The sequence below is a fragment of the Lycium barbarum genome, chromosome 2 (genome assembly GCF_019175385.1).
Source record: "Lycium barbarum isolate Lr01 chromosome 2, ASM1917538v2, whole genome shotgun sequence".
NCBI lineage: Eukaryota > Viridiplantae > Streptophyta > Magnoliopsida > Solanales > Solanaceae > Lycium > Lycium barbarum.
In genome coordinates this window covers 7,049,989-7,068,491 of record NC_083338.1, presented here as the reverse complement: position 1 = coordinate 7,068,491, position 18,503 = coordinate 7,049,989, and the positions used below count along the sequence as shown (strand labels likewise).

Sequence of the window (18,503 nt, the reverse complement as noted above, 5' to 3'; positions counted from 1 at the left end):
GTTTTTAAATTAAATATTCTTAAAGCGAATCCGCAAGATGTATTTTTTAACATATTTAAATTCACCAGTGAAGTGGTAGTACATATGTTCATGAATCTCATTGCAAATAATTGATTTTAAAATAGTTGTCACTCCTTACTCTATTGAATATAAAATCCGTCTAGTTGCCATAATTGATTTGATATGATATTACTTGTGTTTTATCAGAGAAATAATTACTTATATCACTCAGTTTTGTCGGTTCTGTTAGATTATTTTATATTAGGAAAATATATTTAAATTTTACTAAATTATCACTTTTAAATGGTAACTAATTGATACTTCGTCCATTCCATTTCTTGTTATATTATTTCTTCTTATTATGTTAAAAAAGGACAAATTTTGTATTTAGAAAATAATTTAACTTTAATTTTTTTGACACCTGATGTCTAGTGTTTGTTTTGAGTGACTAAATGCAAATTCGTGCTGCGTAAGACCAACTAAAAAGGAAAGCCCCCTATAGTTGGATTTTTTTTTTTGCTCAGAGTTCAAAATTAAAACCTCTAATTAAGGGTGGACGGATCATATCCATCCCACTGAAATCCTTGATTGTCCCGTTTTAACTTTAATGCATACTTTTATGTCACATAAATCTCACGACAAAATCGAATTTAGTATTTGAAGTTTATGTATTCTTATACTTCAAGTTAATATTACAATAATAACAACTGAATTTACAGTAAAATATTTATAAATATTTAATAATTTTCTTAATAATATGCATATAATTTGGGTAAATGCTAATGATTTCATATGAAATCGTTACTATCCATCTTGTTCCACCGACTCACAAGTTTTTAAAATCTTTGTTCAAATGCCGTATTTAGTTAAATTATATCACATAAATTGAAACGGAGGGAGTACACAAGAAATTTTACCTTTAATTCTGGAACTGTTATCTCACATAGGGTGCACTATAAAAGTAATTTTACAATTTTGATATAAACAATTTCGGGATTAAAAATCATATCAAACATGGGATAGAATATTCACCAATTTATTCCAGGTATTCCAGGATTAAAGTTCCTTATCCAAGAGGCATTAATTAATGCCATTTCAAGTTTTTCGTTCTTTATTAAATTTCTTGATTAGTTAAATTATGTTATATACTCATTGCATCTCAAATTATTGTCACTTTTTATTTTATTTTACATCTCCCTTAAGAAATACTATTAATCAGGAGGTGTATTTGACTATTTTATCGTTATTTATATCTAAATTATCCCCTTTTCTTACAATCCCGCATGAGATACTTTTTTTTTTAGCCGAGGGTCTATCGTAAACAGCCTCTCTGCACCACAAAAGTAAGGGTAATGTGTGCGTAGATCTTACCCTTCCAATACCCTACTTATGAGATTGCATTGGGTATGTTATTGCTATTATTTATGTCAAAGTTATAATCTCACTCCATTAAATGTTTTACTCTATTTATGTGTCGTCTTTATTAATGACAAAATTTTAATACAGTAAATTGAGGAAAAAATAAAATTATGCTTTAAACTTTTAAAATGAAAATAATTTGAGACAATTATTTTTAATAATCATGACAGATAATTTGAGACGAAGGGGTATATAAATTGAAACTAATTGGAATATACAACTAAGAAGTTACACAAGATAATATCATAGTTACTAAATTATTTCCCCCACAATTGTTGGGTGCACTAAAAATCTTACCATAAAAATCTATGTAGGATGGCACTAAGTTCAATGTATGCCACCAACTCACCCTCAAAGGCCTCAAAATCAATAATATTTTTTTAATTCATTTTTTATTTTTATTTTTTAATCTCAAAATCATTAATTAATGCCTCTTGGATAAGGAACTTTAATCCTGGAATACCTGGAATAAATTGGTGAATATTCTATCCCATGTTTGATATGATTTTTAATCCCGAAATTGTTTATATCAAATAAAATTACTTTAATAGTTAAATTATGTTATATACTCACTGCATCTCAAATTATTGTCACTTTTTATTTTATTTTACATCTTTCTTAAGAAATACCATTAATCAGGAGGTGTATTTGACTATTTTATCCTTATTTATGTCTAAATTATCCCCTTTTCTTACAATCCTGCATGAGATACTTTTCTTTTGAGCCGAGGGTCTATCGTAAACAGCCTCTCTGCCCCACAAAAGTAAGGGTAATGTGTGCGTAGATCTTACCCTTCCCAGACCATACTTATGAGATTGCATTGAGTATGTTATTGTTGTTATTTATGTCAAAGTTATAATCTCACTCCATTAAATGTTTACTCTATTTATGTGTCGTCTTTGTTAATGACAAAATTTTAATACAGTAAATTGAGGAAAAAATAAAATTGTGCTTTGAACTTTTAAAATGACAAATAATTTGAGATAACTATTTTTAATAATCATGACAGATAATTTGAGACGAAGGGGTATATAAATTGAAACTAATTGGAATATACAACTAAGAAGTTACCACAAAGATAATATCATAGTTACTAAATTATTTCCCCCCACAATTGTTGGGTGCACTAAAAATCTTACCATAAAAATCTATGTAGGATAGCACTAAGTTCAATGTATGCCACCAATTCACCCTCAAAGGCCTCAAAATCAATAATATTTTTTTTAATTCATTTTTTATTTTTATTTTTTAATCTCAAAATCATGATAATTATATCTAATTCTAGTGTCAACATCTCTTCAACAAAGACAGCAACTCTATTGCCAATAATTGACTTGGACTCTTTTATCCCAATCTTTCAACCATTTTCTCATCTAAAAAACCAATCTTTAAGACACCCTTTGAAGAAAAAATCAAGAATTTTGAGTTTTCAAGATAAGGAAAAAAAAGTGTATAAAAAAATCAACATGGGAAAAACAATAAGGAAACTTGAAGTTGTTTCACCTGTACCAGCAGATATAGATATTGCTAATTCTGTTGAACCTTTTCATATTTCTGAGATTGCTCAAGAACTTAATCTTGCACCTCAGCATTATGATTTATATGGAAAGTATAAAGCCAAGGTAATGAAGTACCTTTTTTCAATTTCATGTGTTAAAAAAATTGCTTATTTGTTAAGTGTTTTTCCTGTGTTTTTTGTCTTTACTTTTATTGTTTCTGGATTTTCTTTAGTAGTCTGTTCAGTTGTTGTTTGTTTACCTTGGTTATTGGTGTGATATGAAGAATAGAGGTGTATTTGTTTGTATTAAGGGTGCGTTTGGTTTGAAGGAGAAATAAGTGGTTTTCTTACTTGTTTTCTGGTGTTCTGTAACAACAATAACAACATACCCCAGTGGAATCGTACGAGTGAGGTCTGAGGAGGGTAGGATGTACACAGACCTTACCTCTACCTTTGTGGGGTAGAGAGGCTGTTTCTGAGAGACTCGGTCTGCTGTTCTGTAAATAAACAGAAATTATTGTCCAAGAACATTTAATATAATTTAAGCAAATACTATGAGGGTCGAGATGAGGGGTGGTGCTGGGGTAGGAGGCGAGGTGCGGTGGTGGGGTGATGAGTTGGTTTGGGGGGGGGGTGCTGAGGTGTGGGGTGATGGGGGGTTGGAGTTGGGGGAGAGAATGGGGTTGGGTGAAATATTGCCAATAATTGATTTGGACTCTTTTTTTCGTCATGTTTGAACGTTTATCTGATTTAAAAATCCAATCTTGGAGATACCCTTTGAAGGAAAAATCAAGATCTTTGAGTTTTCAGAATATGGGGAAAAAGGGTATAAAGAAATCATTATGGGGAAAACAACAAGGAAACCGGAAGTTGTTTCTCCTGTGCCAGCAGATATAGATATTGCTAGTTCTGTTGCACCTCTTCATATTTCTGAGATTGCTCAAGAACTCAATCTTAGCTCTCAGCATTATGATTTATATGGAAAGTATAACGCCAGGGTAATTCCTTTTTTGACAGGTCACAAATTTGCTAATGAAGTCTCTTTCCTGTGCTTTTTATCTTACTTTTATTGTTTCTGGATTTAATTTTCTGTTGTTTTTTGTTGATTTTTGTTTACCTTGATGAATTGCTTGTTTAGAAGAATAGATGTGTATTGGTTGGCATTCATTTTGTATTAAAAGTATTGCTTAGTGGAAGAAAACTAAAACTTAAAATAACAAAAGATTTCATGTTGAACCTCTTCATGTTTCTGAGATTGCTCAAGAATTCAATCTTAGCCCCCAGAATTATGATTTATATGGCAAGTATAAAGCCAAGGTAATACCTTCTTAGACAGGTCACCAGGTACCATTGTATATAGATTCATGTGTTAAGATATGTTCTATTATTTCACTTAACTATGATTTTTGTTTATTTTTATTTTTCTTGGATTTTGGCTAGTACTCTATTATTTTTGGTAGATTTTGCTTATCCATGTTGATTGGTGATTATAAGAATAGATGTATTAAAACTCGAGTACTTTCTTGAAAACTCGCTTAAGATTTGAAACTTTGAATATTGATAGATGCTCTTGTTATTCCCAATAAGACTGATTTGAAGAATAGATGTGTATTGGTTGACATTCAGTTTGTATTAAAAGTATTGCTTATTGAACGAACACTAAAACGTAAAATAACAAAAGATTTCATATTAAACATCTTCATGTTTCTGAGATTGCTCAAGAACTCAATCTTAGCCCCCATCATTATGATTGATAGGGCAACTATAAAGCCAAGTCAATGGGCAATATTGTATGTAGATCCACGTGTTAACAACTTTGCTCGTTATGTCTTTTTCCTGTGCTTTTTGTCTTACTTTTATCCTTCAGCAGTATCTTGTTTTTGTTTACCCTGGCGATGCCTGGTGATTGGCGTGATTAGAAGATTAGATGTGTGTTGGTTGGCATTCATTTTTTTTTGTTTGATAATCATAGTGTTTGGGTCAGCTTGCACACCTCGACTATTTCCGGAGGGTACCTAATTCCGGGTAACTCTACACATGCTTAGTCAACAACGACAACAACATACCCAATATGTTCCCACAAGTGGGTTTGGGGAGGGTAGAGTCTACACAAGCCTTACCCATATCTCATGTAGATAGAGAGGCTATTTCCAAGAGACCCTCGGCTCAAGTAACGCATAACAAAGCAGTTTGAAAAAGAAAGTGATAAATAAGGTGTAACAAATAATATAGAGAGAATAAAGCAATAACCGAAGTACAAGAAATAACGGGTAGTAACAAAGATCAATGAACAAGAAACTAAGAGAAAAATGCTAATACTAACTACCCACCAAGTCTATCCAACGCTCACCCACCTTCTAACCTTCTACCCTAATCCGCGACCTCCATAACTTCCCATCTAAGGTCATGTCCTCGGTAAGCTGAAGGTGCGCCATGTCCTGTCTAATCACCTCTCTCCAGTACTTCTTCGGCCTACCTCTACCTCTCCTCAAACCCAACACTGCCGACCTCTCACACCTCCTCACCTGGGCATCTGCACATCTCCTTTTCACATGCCTGCACCATCTCAGCCTCGCTTCCCTCATCTTGTCCACCACAGAGGCCACCTAGTTTTTTTTGACTCCTTGGGAATTGAACTTAGAGACCTCATGGTTGACATTCATTTCTTATTAAAAGTATTGCCTAATGAAAGAAAACTAAAAGTTAAAATAACAAAAAGATTTCAGTTGCTGATACTATGATTTTTTGCAAGCCATTAATTGTACAATTGTTACCTTGTTTGGTTATGCTATACTCTTCTGCAATAAGTTCTGATGATTTGTTAGATTCTTTTTGGTCTGCATAGAAGAGTAATGTGATTGAGATGCATATATGGGACTCCTTTTATGTTCTCAATAGCAACTGAAGTTGATTTCTTCGCCATTGGTATGTAGTCAATTACATGATAACTACAAGTCTTAGGGCTATTCATATGTTGTAATACAATCAGACCTCTCTATAATAGCCATCGTCACAATATTTCACTATAACCACCATGTTTTCTGTGGAACCAATCTTTTATGTTATGTTGTATGTTCTATATTAACAGCATTTTGCTATAGCAACCAAAACGTATCAGAACAAACGACACTGTTATGGAGAGGTTTGACTGTACTACTTTTTGTTGTTGAATGATTATTACTCGTCGGGTACTTCAGTTTTGCAGTTTTACAAAGTTGAGTTTCTTAGACTATAGTGTGGTCTCTTACTTAAGAATGTGATATGTGTTTTTGTGTATCACTATTAATATGTTGGCTTTGCTTTTATGGTTGGTGAGTTGATATGTCAAATTTGCTATGATTCTAGGTGCTGTTACCCGTGCTTGATGAAGTCAAAGGGATTGAGGACGGGTATTATGTGGTGGTTGGAGGGATAACTCCGACCCCTCTAGGAGAAGGGAAGTCCACCACCACGGTCGGTCTTTGCCAGGCTTTGGGAGCTTTCCTTGATAAAAAGGTAACGCTGAATTCTCTGTAGAATGTCTGTAGCACCAACTTTGAGAAAATGCATAGTTATCTGTATCTTAACTTTAAGCTAATATATGCTTGTAAACTAGTATCTGTTGTCATTGAACTTGTAAAGAAGGATAATAGATAAGTGAAGAAATGTGGTATGTTTATTTGGTTTTGGTGGACATTTGAGAAAGGTTGAAAAACATGCATGTTATGGCTCTTTCTTCTTGCCGATGATAAATTTTGAGTAGTTGGATAGATAAAAGCAAGTGCTTTTCATTTTGAGGTCTCTGAATCAAGATTTATAGCCTGTTTGGCCAAGCTTCTGCGAAGCCAAAATTGTTTTTTTTTTTTTTTTTTTTTTCTCCTTTCAAGAAGTGCTTATTTTAGAAAGTTGAAGTGTTGGCCAAGCTTTTAGAGAAAAAAATAAGTGCTTTTGAGTAGTAGCAGAAGCTTTTTTTTAGAAGCTTAAAAACTAGCTATTCCGCGAAGCACTTTTAGAATATTGGCCAAGCACAAAGTACTACTCCAATATTAGCAACGTGCTTTGCAAATTGATTATTCAAACACAAATTGCTATTCTTTTGAAAAACACTTTTGACAAAAAGCACTTTTCAAAATAAGCAGATTTTGGAAGCTTGGCAAAACATGCTATATTAGATTCTGTTACTTGAGTTAGAATCTTCATTGTCTTGTATTTTGATAGAATCTTTCTACTAATCCAATTGAAGATTTCCTCTTTGGCTTGTATATTGGTGCAACCTGGCCTCCCCTTATGGAATACAATGAGGTTGCAAGAGAAATCTTGGACAGAGGAAAGATATGGTTATTTCTTTTTGCTGAATCTCTCCCTCCTGAATTTTGCTCGTGTCTTCATCTTTTTGTCCTAATTTTCTTAGAGACAGTAAATCCGCATCTAGATTTGAAGTCTATCTTGTATATATGAGGATTATATTCTTAGCTAAAGTTAAATCAGTAACTTATAGCTGACCAAATAATGTCCCTGCATTTTTTATTTTATTTTATCACAATTCATAAAGCACTATTCTTGTTTTCATGTTATTTGATAAGAATGCGTTATCCATGTCAGCCTCTGCATCCTATATATGCTGTCTTTTTTTTTTCTCTGACCAGTTTGTGACGTGCTCTCAGGTTGTGACATGTGTCCGCCAACCATCACAAGGACCAACATTCGGAATCAAGGGTGGTGCCGCGGGAGGTGGTTACAGTCAAGTGATACCAATGGATGAGTTCAATCTTCACATGACAGGAGACATTCATGCAATAACAGCAGCAAATAACCTATTGGCTGCTGCCATCGATACACGAATCTTCCATGAATCTACACAGTCTGATAAGGCTCTCTTTAACAGGTTATGCCCACCAAATAAAGAAGGTAAACGGAAGTTCTGTGATATAATGTTTAGACGTTTGAAGAAACTTGGTATTGACAAGACTGCCCCTGAAGACCTTACTCCTGAAGAGATCACTAAATTTGCTAGGTTAGATATAGATCCCGCTTCCATCACATGGAGAAGGGTCATGGATGTGAACGATAGGTTTTTGAGAAAAATTACTGTAGGTCAGGGCCCCGAAGAGAAGGGGATGGTGCGGGAGACAGCGTTTGATATTTCAGTCGCTAGTGAAATAATGGCGGTTCTAGCCCTCACGACATCGCTAGTTGATATGCGAGAGAGACTGGGAAAAATGGTAGTCGGTAATAGCAAGGCCGGTGATCCAGTTACGGCCGATGATCTCGGGGTTGGAGGCGCTTTGACTGTCTTGATGAAAGATGCCATTAATCCTACCCTTATGCAGACTCTTGAAGGCACCCCTGTTCTTGTTCATGCGGGTCCTTTCGCAAATATTGCGCATGGAAATTCATCTATCGTTGCCGACAAGATTGCGTTGAAGCTCGTAGGACCTGGTGGCTTCGTTGTCACGGAGGCTGGATTTGGTTCTGATATCGGGACAGAGAAGTTTATGAACATCAAATGTCGATATAGTGGCTTGAAACCTCAGTGTGCGGTTATTGTGGCCACGGTGAGAGCCCTTAAAATGCATGGTGGAGGACCTCAAGTCACAGCTGGAAAGCCTCTTGATAGTGCCTATTTAACTGAGAATCTTGGGCTAGTGGAAGCTGGTTGCGTGAATCTGGCTAGGCATATTTCAAATACAAAAGCTTATGGTGCAAATGTCGTGGTTGCCGTTAATGCGTTCTCAACCGATACCGAAGCAGAACTAAATGCAGTTAAAAATGCTTCATTAGCTGCAGGGGCATTTGACGCAGTAATTTGTACTCATCATGCCCATGGTGGCAAAGGAGCGGTAAGTATTTTATGCAATCAGCAAAAAGAAACATTTATACAAACTGACAATTGCTGAATATTTGGTTTGGGATTTTTCACTAAATCTCCTAACAAATCCATTATAGAGCCAACAGCGTATGCATGATTGGTGGTCCACTATTTTGGCTCTAGCAAGAGCTTGAAGCTAATTTTGTTTGTCATAATGGTTGCACTAAATGTTTATTATCCCAGAATGAACAAAAAGAAGCTTAGTCAGAAGCTTTGTACTCCCTCTGTTTTAATTTGTTTGTATTAGTTTGACTGGCACGGAGTTTAAGAGTAAAGAAGACTTTTGAATCTTGTGGTACTTTTGAATCTTGTGGTCTTAAACTAAAAATATGTATAATGTACCAAAATACTCTTTAATCTTGTGGTCTTAAACATGCCATGTGGGATGTGAAATTACAGATTTGCGAGATTATAAAAGAGGCACTCCTTTTTAAACAAACTAAAAAGGAAAGTAAGACAAACAAATTGAAACAGAGGGAGTACTACATATTCGAACACCTTTGGAATTGGAACTATGTACTATCGATTCTTATCTGGCAACACTTTATATATCTTTGTGCTCACAGCAACAAAGCATGTAGATGAATGGAAAAATTAGATAGTTATTTGTTTTTTAGGAATATTATTATCAAGTATTATTTACTTATCTTTGTTTTATTTTTTGGTAGTCTGCTGGTTACCAGTTTAGGAGTATTAATCAATTGAGAGTTTTTTTTATTAGTTTGGATCTAGATTATTAACTTGAAGATTCTCGCTTTTTGGCATGAAAAAACTTGTGAAGGTGTTGTGTTGACCGTTTTGCTACGGGGTTTACTAGTTGCTAATTTGAAACACTGATAAGCCGGAATTGTTTATTCAGGTGGACCTCGGAATTGCAGTCCAGAAGGCGTGTGAGAATGCAACACAACCACTAAAATTCCTGTACCCGCTGGATATAGGTATCAAAGATAAAATAGAGGCAATAGCAAAATCATATGGTGCTGACGGAGTAGAGTACTCTGAACAGGTATATTGTTCGATTGCTTACACCTATTACTGCACTTTCTTTCTGATTTTTATTAGATTTTCTCTATGGACGTGAACAAATTCGGTAAAGCATTTGGTGTTTGACATCTTTTATACTCCCTCTGTCCCAATTTATGTGGCACTTTTCGTTCCGCGAAAGTCAATTTAACTAATCTTTGAGGCTAAATTGGATTAGATCAAAACTCAGTAGTTTAAAACTAAAATATAGATATTCAAATACTATACAAAAAGTACTATAAGTTGCAATTCTTCCAATGTCAACAACAACAACAACGACATACCCAGTGTAATCCCACAAGTGGGGTCTGGGAAGGTTAGAGTGTATGCAGACCTTACCCTGCCTTGGGAGGTAGGGAAGCTGTTTCCGAAAGATCCTCGGCTCAAGAAAAAGCATGACATATGTCAATATGATGAAAAAATGAAAAATATGTCATAAAATGTTGTGACAGAGGGAGTAGTTGTTACAGATATCTGCGAGAGTTAGGCTTGCATTTCGTAGATGCTTTGCTTTGTTAGGCTTATTATCTGCTGCTTGTTCTTTGAGTTGGTAGGGCGGGGCTGAGCTTATGCATTTAAGTAAAATAAAAGACGAGCGCGTGACCTTTTTCTTTTCGTAAGTATATAGATTAAGTGCACAGAGGCCAAAATTATTTTTTATGTATTATACTAGATGTTGAATCCCCTTGGCTTTTACCTGTATTTACTTCTTTATATTTTGAATCACCTTAGTGAAATCCTGACTCTGCTGCCACTATTAAGCGGCATGGCCTAGCGGTTGATGAAGTTCTATGCTTGCTATATCTGTCTTCATTTGACCCCCAGGATATTCCTACACAAATCTCTGAATCGATTCAACTCAATAGGAGCTACTGAGCAGGTGTATATGAATGTTTGCATCGACGACTATAATGGAACAGTTGCAACCAAAAGTAGTGCGTGTCGGATCCTCCAAAAGTAGTGCTTTTTTGGAGTATCTGATACAGGTGCAGCATCATTTTTGGGAGTCCGAGCAACACAGGATTCACCCTATAATACATGAGGACATTAACAGGATTAAGTCACAATTTCCACTGTGCACTGAATGTTGCAATTCGTTCAATGCTCTCTTTCAGCTTGGCCTGTAGTCTTAAAACCGGAACTCGAGGAAGAACTATGTCCACTTAGCAGAAAAATATATCCTTTAAAATGTCATAATGGATGCATTTTCCCTTATCCACCGATAAGACATTAAGAGCCAACATATCAAACGCTGCATCTACTCTTGTTTTCATTTCCTTTTAAAAAACCATGTGCCTAGACACAAGCTGCGGTATGGAATGATAGTTTCTCTTAAATCTATATGTACATTTGACCTTTGGCAGAATTCTCCATGATATTTCTTATATTGTTGTGACCTTTACAATCTTCTGTAGTTTCCCATAAATATCATGTTTTGCCTTGCAATTTATTACTGAAGGTGTTGGTACACTTAAGACTGATTTATGCCTTGACGCTCCTTTTATGTTAATCACAACGTTTAACTATCAGTGATCCATTTGAGATTGTTTTGTAATTTAGTCTAATAGAAGACTTTGATGTTGTTGAAAGTTATGTTGCTTGGACTCTCCAAAAAAGTTGTTGCACCCGTGTTGGATCCTCCAAAAATGCACTACTTTTGGAGGATCCGACACCCACCCGATGGCATTTTTGAAGAGTCTGAGAAGCATAGGTTGAAAGCATAGTTACATACAGTGATCTTCTTTTGGTCCATATCATTGACAAGGAGTTTGTGATGTCTGTTCTATATTAGGCTGAGAAACAGATTGAGATGTATACCAAGCAGGGATTTTCAAATCTGCCAATTTGCATGGCGAAAACACAATATTCATTTTCGCATGATGCTGCGAAGAAAGGCGCTCCAAGTGGATTCATCCTGCCCATCAGGGACATTAGAGCAAGCATTGGTGCAGGATTCATCTATCCTCTTGTTGGAACAATGAGCACAATGCCTGGTTTGCCTACGAGGCCTTGTTTCTACGAGATTGACATTGACACGTCTACTGGAAAGGTAATCGGTCTTTCTTGAGAATCCAAGCTTCAAAAAATGAAGAGTTTGTCAAGTCAGGGCTTCCTCCTCCTACAGTGCCCAGCCGATAATCGATACTGCTCTGAGCCGCTTATGTGTTTTTTTCTGTTGTAACATTAGTGCAACATTGATTGAATAAACCTGGATTCGAGTTTAGTATCCAGATTTGAGTGATCATTAGGAGTTGTAGACTATTCGAGGTTCGTTTAAAGGGGCCTCTTAGAGTCGTTCGTGAGTCGGACACGATTCTTGATGGTCTCCACTACATTTTCTCAGATAAGTGAATTAGAACTAGTATAGAATATGTTGTGGTTCTAGTACAAAGATTACAAATTTTGTGTGCAAAGAACATTTCTTGGAATAAGTCAACATGTTTTGCAATGTTTCTGTCATTTCTCCTTATGTCCTCATTCTGTGAACTTTTGGCTATTTGAATCATCATGGCCTAAAGTAGGTTGATGTACGTAGATGTCTAGGTTGATGTACGCAAATGTCTCTTTTTTTGTCACCATTCAGATTTTGTCCCTATTTTAAAAGTTGTGAAAATATAGCCACTAAAAAATTATTCTTCTGGATAACGTTAGATTCGGGTTTAATGTTTGTTCATATATTGTTCAACCTTACAGATAAAATATTAGACTGTTGTCTAACTTTGACAATAACTTACAAACTTTTAAATTATGATTTAACTTTTTTCATAAGTTTTTCAATTTGCTCAAAAGAGATCTTTAGATTGTCACCTAAAGATCCATAAGTTTCGGGAGAAATAAAAATATGACCATTTACTGAATGGTTGTCTTAAAAAGGGACAACCAACAGAAAATTCCTCCTGTTTGAATCATTTGGCCCAATGTAGTCCTATTTTTGGGCTGGTATCGGGCAATTCTACGAGGTAGAATTGCCCTTCTTTTGGGGTGGTCTTTAAATTTTGCCTCTCATATTTGCGGTTTTTAAATTTTACCCCTCATATTTGTGGTCTTTAAGTTTTGTCCTTCACTTGGATACCTGAGGTTCTGGGTTCGAATCCCCGCTCAGGCATAAAATAAAAAAATAATTTCGCAAGGCAGGGCTGGAGGGAGTGTATGCCGGATCCGGCATAAAGTCCTTAAGGAAAAACTAAAGTTATGCCGGAGGGGGATAACTTTTCCTCAAGGCATAGTTTAGTTATGCCTTATGGGGCAAAACTTTTCCTTAAGGAACTATGCCTTATGGGGCAGACTTTTAATTAAGGCATAACCAAAAGTATGCCTCATAAAGCAGAACTTTTCCTTAAGGCAAACTTTTAGTTATGCCTTAAGGAAAAGTTTCGCCTTATGGGGCATACTTTTAGTTATATTTTATGGGGCACACTTTTAGTTAAGGCATAATTAAAAGTTTATCTTAAAAAGTAAAAATAAAAAAATATATGTCTCAAGGCAAAGTCTGCCCTCTCCGGCATAACTTTAGTTTTTTCTTAAGGATTGTATGCCGGATCCAGCATAAACTCCTTAAGGAAAAACTAAAGTTAGAACTTTTCCTTAAGACAAACTTTTAGTTATGCCTTAAGGAAAAGTTCCGCCTTATGGGGCATACTTTTAGTTATATTTTATGGGGCACACTTTTAGTTAAGACATAACTAAAAGTATGCCCCATAAGGCGGAACTTTTCCTTAAGGCATAATTAAAAGTTTGCCTTGAAAAGTAAAAAGAAAATAAAAAATATATATCTCAAGGCAAAGTCTGCCCCCTCCGGCATAACTTTAGTTTTTCCTTAAGGATTGTATGCCGGATCCGGCATATACTCCCCCCAGCCCTGCCTTGCGAAATTATTTTTTTATTTTATGCCTGAGCGGGGGTTCGAACCCAGAACCTCAGGTATCCAATCGAAGGGAAAAACTTAAAGAACACAAATATGAGGGGCAAAATTTAAAGACCACCCCAAAAGAAGGGCAATCCGTGCAAAAAAATGACTTACTAGCAGCCATAGAAAGCAAAAATACTTTTTTTTTGCACGGATTGCCCTTCTTTTGGGGTGGTCTTTAAATTTTGCCCCTCATATTTGTGGTCTTTAAATTTTGCCCTTCGCTTGGATACCTGAGGTTCTGGGTTCAAACCCCCGCTCAGGCATAAAATAAAAAATAATTTCACAAGGCAGGGCTGGAGGGAGTGTATGCCGGATCCGGCATAAAGTCCTTAAGGAAAAACTAAAGTTATGCCGGATGGGGCATAACTTTTCCTCAAGGCATAGTTTAGTTATGCCTTATGGGGCAAAACTTTTCCTTAAGGAACTATGCCTTATGGGGCAAACTTTTAATTAAGGCATAACCAAAAGTATGCCCCATAAGGCAGAACTTTTTCTTAAGGTATAGACTTTGCCTTATAAGGCAAACTTTTAGTTATGCCTTAAGGAAAAATTCCGCCTTATGTGGCATACTATAAAAGTTTGCCCATTAAAAGTATGCCCCCACCGGCATAAACTTGTGAAGGAATTACCAAAGTTATGTTGGACCCGGCATACTTATGCCAAGTCTGCCTATAAGGCATAAGTATGCCGGGTCCGGCATAAGTTTGGTAATTCCTTAACAAGTTTATGCCGGTGGGGGCATACTTTTAATGGGCAAACTTTTATGCCAACCCGGCATAAACTTGTGAAGGAATTATCAAAGTTATGCCGGACCCGGCATACTTATGCCAAGTCTGCCCATAAGGCATAAGTATGCCGGGTCCGGCATAACTTTGGTAATTCCTTCACAAGTGTATGCCGATGGGGGCATAGCGAAATTTTAACTCTGCCTTGCGATTTTTTTTTAAAATTTTGACTGTGTGGGGGTTTGAACCTGGAACCCATGGGGTTTAGCCGAAGGGCAAAATTTAAAGATTTCAAATATGAGGGGCAAAATTTAAAGACCACCCCAAAAGAAGGGCAATTCTGCGAATTGCCCGCAAAAATAAGAGCTTCATTACGTGAATTAGTTGGGCCGTGAACAAGACTGTGTTTGGGCTTCGATCGATAAATGAGCCCAGCCCATTCGGTGCAACCCGTCCTTCAAATGGACTGGTCTTTGGTTTTTTTTTTTTTCCGTCTTTTAAAATCTAAATTATGCTTATAGGGGCATAAGTTCTTTAAGGACGCTGACATAACTTGTGTATATTATGATGATTAACTTATTCCTCTATTGGCATACGATTTTAAAGGGTAAAAATTAAAGACCAGCCCATTTGAAGGATAGTAATTAAAGACCAACACAAAAGGGCAAATGAGCCCCTTTTACTATCGGCCTCCTGGGGGCCAAATTGCGTATCACTAGCTAGTTCACACATAGCCAATTCGAGGATCACTATTTAACTCATAACCAAAGTATAAGATTTTATTGTGTGCAAGTAGATTTGAGACTCTTATATTTGAAGTTTGGCATGATAGTCTCAAACTTCAAACTCGTCGTATGTTAGAACTTTGATCATTTATTCATTTAATTCTACTCACAGTACCTGCATTACATTTCACTTATGATAACCCCTTTTATTTTATTTAAGTTTTTTTTTTTTTTTTTATTCCAAGAAGGTTATTTAGTTGAATCTACCTACCCTAAAAAAATCAAATATGACACTCCTTTCATTTGAGGTGTTGTAAAAACTCGACAGAATTACACTTCTAATATTATTCTTTTTTTTTTTTTTAACAACTTGAAAGATTCATAGTCATTTTTAAAATTTTAAAATTTAGTTTTTCAATCATTAGTTTAAGATTCTAGTTTTTGCAGTTATTTTAATATTTTATTTGCTTTCTATCTAATAACCACCGTCATACATTGATGGTTATTAGAGAACCTTTGAACCAACGAGAAATGTGAAAGCATCGACCCCTACAAACATCCAGATTCAGAAACCCTGAAATAAATGGATAGACATAAAGTGGATTGAAAAAAAAAAAAAAAAGGCCAAACTCATCGGGAGACACACGTAGTTGGCGGGATTTTTCACTTAAACACCTCAACTAAACGTTGTACCTATTGACCACTCAGACTACGTCAAATTTGTTTCAATTAGACACTTTTTGCGGACATGGCATGATGAGTGAAATACACCCAAAATCAGCGCGTGAGAAGCTCTATTTAGCCAAATTTTATTTTTATTTTTCAACTTCGTCTTCTCCATTTCTTCAGCCATTTTCCCTGAGCTTATTAAACCCCTTAAATGGAGATCGAAATTGATCTCTTCAATTCCAGACTTGCAGTAGCCAAATTGAAAGAGGATGGATCATTCTATTGTTAAAAATAACATATTAATATTGTAAGCTAAATCTTAACTTCTTTTTTCTAAAGGATAGAGAATAAAATCAAGGGGGAAAAAACAATTTGAGCTCTGTTCAATTTTTTTGGTGAAGTCTTTTTCCAATCTTGGTTCACCTGCAGAAAAAAACAAACATTATAGAACAGGCTAAAGGGGATCAGGAGGCTGTGGTAAAAACAACAGATTTCAAAATCAAAACACTTTGTAATTTTTAAAAAATAAGATTATTTATTTATTTATTTATTTTGCTGAAAAAAGCTTTTCTTTTTATTTATTTTTAAATTACTATTATTTTACAACCAAATGCCACGTGTCCTCATTTAATTAGTCATCATGCCACATCACCCACAAGTGTATTACAAACACTTTGTAATTTTGGCTGAATGGTAGAAAACGTGTCGAATTGGAACAAATTTGATGTAGTCTGAGTAGTTAATAGGTTCAACGTTTAGTTGAGATGTCTAAGTGAAAAATCTCTCCAACCACAGATGTCTCCCGATGGGTTTGGCCTAAAAAAAAAAGAAATCTACACATATATATTAAATTAATACTCTCTCCGTCTCAATTTATGTGACACTATTTGACTAGACATGGAGTTTAAGAAAAGAAGGAAGATTTTTGAAATTTGTGGTCTAAAATAAATTTTAGATATTTGTATGACTATAAATGATCTCATAAAATTAAATTATTTCTAAGTAAAGAAAGATTGCATTCTTTTTGGAACAAACTAAAAAAGAAAATTTGTCATAATTTGGGACGGAGGGAGTACAGATATTGCAGATTTGCAGTTATAAGTTCTGAATGAAAGATCTACGATTATGCCATGCAGTAATGCATTGTATTAAATTAATCTTAAGTTGTGTATTTGGGTACATTTTTTTGGTTATATTAGTACGTTAACTTCAGTTCATATATTTTTAGAAATCTATTGAATTTATTACCATCAGAAAGTATAGAGAACTTTCTAGTACTTTTATTTTTATTTTTGTATAAATATTTTCGTGGAATTAGCTATTGATAGGCCCTTTCTTGAACCCTGAGTGAAAGGCGGAACATTTCATTCACGAGCTTCCCTTTTATTATTGTCTTATTGACTCGAGATAAGCTTAAATATAATAATATTGTATACTAGCGGGGATTTATGTAACCGACGGTAAGCTGTTTAGAATTGAGGTATAACTATTATTAATATGTAATAAATAAGTTTTCAAGATCTATGATTATGCCATAGGATGGAGCATGAAAGATAAAACAATGCTATAATTGATTATATTGAATTGACAATGTAAAAATTTGAATCTAAACCTTAAATCCCATATAAGAAAGGAAAAAACAAATTAGGCCTTATTTGTTTGCACTTAATGGAGTTCTGAATCTGAATGGTTCAGATCTTAGGACATTAAGTGCATTTATTTACATTAAGATCTAAGCACATATTTGGTATGAATAGATCTTAATCATTAAGATTTTGAACTCTCCACCCCAGCCACTCACCCCTCACCCCACCCCGCCCTACCACCCACCCCACCCTAACTACCCCACTCATCTGCTACCCACCCCCACTACCCCAACCACCACCCACTACCCCTCACCACCGCCCAACCCCACCCCGCAACAACTCACCCCCACCCTCATCCCACAACCACCCACCCCTCCACCACCCCCACCCACTGCCCCTTACCACCACCCAACTCCACCCTCATCCCACAACCATCCACCTCACACCACCCACCCCTCCACCACCCCCACCCAATACCTACTTATTTTTTAAAGTTCCTATTTTATTCTTTACCTGAGTTTTATTAATATATATAAACTAATTTCTAATTAAGAGTTAAGGGTATTTTAGTAAACTTACAAGTTATTATACAGTACCATACAGTCAAACCAAACAATACAAATGTTATTAAACCACAACAAACGATACAGTCTATCCAAACATTATGTTCATTAATACAGTACAATACAATACAACACCATATTGTACTGTACCGTACTGCATATTAATGAACCACGGGAAACAACCATCCAAACAGAGGGTTAATTTACTTACCTTTAACATATGCAATCAAGGTGGGTTAGAATTAGAAAGAACATAACTTGGTGACTTAATTAATCCAATATAAATGAGGAAAACTAGAGTTTTAATGTAGTTCCAGATTTATCAAATCTATTATATTCTTAGAATATCTCGTTTTCTTAAGAAACATGATTAATACACCTTATAACATAAATAAGTTAAGTCGTATTAATTTAAATTAGGGTAAAGACTCGTACTCTCTCGATCTTACATGGATAAGTAATTCCTCTCGATTACACAACGAAAAAGTGGAGGGGTGGGGCGTGGGGGGTGGGGATTTAGTTATTAGTTTTATATTA

The 18,503-nt window shown here is 35.4% G+C and overlaps 1 protein-coding gene across 1 annotated transcript; it reads left to right on the top strand.

Annotated features, from left to right (window-relative positions):
• The first annotated feature begins 2,752 nt into the window (after positions 1 to 2,752).
• LOC132626017 (formate--tetrahydrofolate ligase) lies at positions 2,753 to 12,248 on the top strand. Its single transcript, XM_060340719.1, has 5 exons — positions 2,753 to 3,041; positions 6,263 to 6,412; positions 7,561 to 8,736; positions 9,625 to 9,771; positions 11,581 to 12,248. The coding sequence occupies exons 1-5, from the start codon at positions 2,886 to 2,888 to the stop codon at positions 11,854 to 11,856; spliced, it is 1,905 nt and encodes a 634-aa protein (XP_060196702.1). The 5' UTR covers positions 2,753 to 2,885; the 3' UTR covers positions 11,857 to 12,248.
• Positions 12,249 to 18,503: the final 6,255 nt, after the last annotated feature.

Coding starts and splice junctions, on each gene's coding strand:
- LOC132626017 (XM_060340719.1), top strand. CDS start 2,886: ATGGGAAAAACAATAAGGAAACTTGAAGTTGTTTCACCTGTACCAGCA. Junction 6,413..7,560: donor GAGCTTTCCTTGATAAAAAG/GTAACGCTGAAT, acceptor ACGTGCTCTCAG/GTTGTGACATGTGTCCGCCA. Junction 9,772..11,580: donor GAGTAGAGTACTCTGAACAG/GTATATTGTTCG, acceptor GTTCTATATTAG/GCTGAGAAACAGATTGAGAT.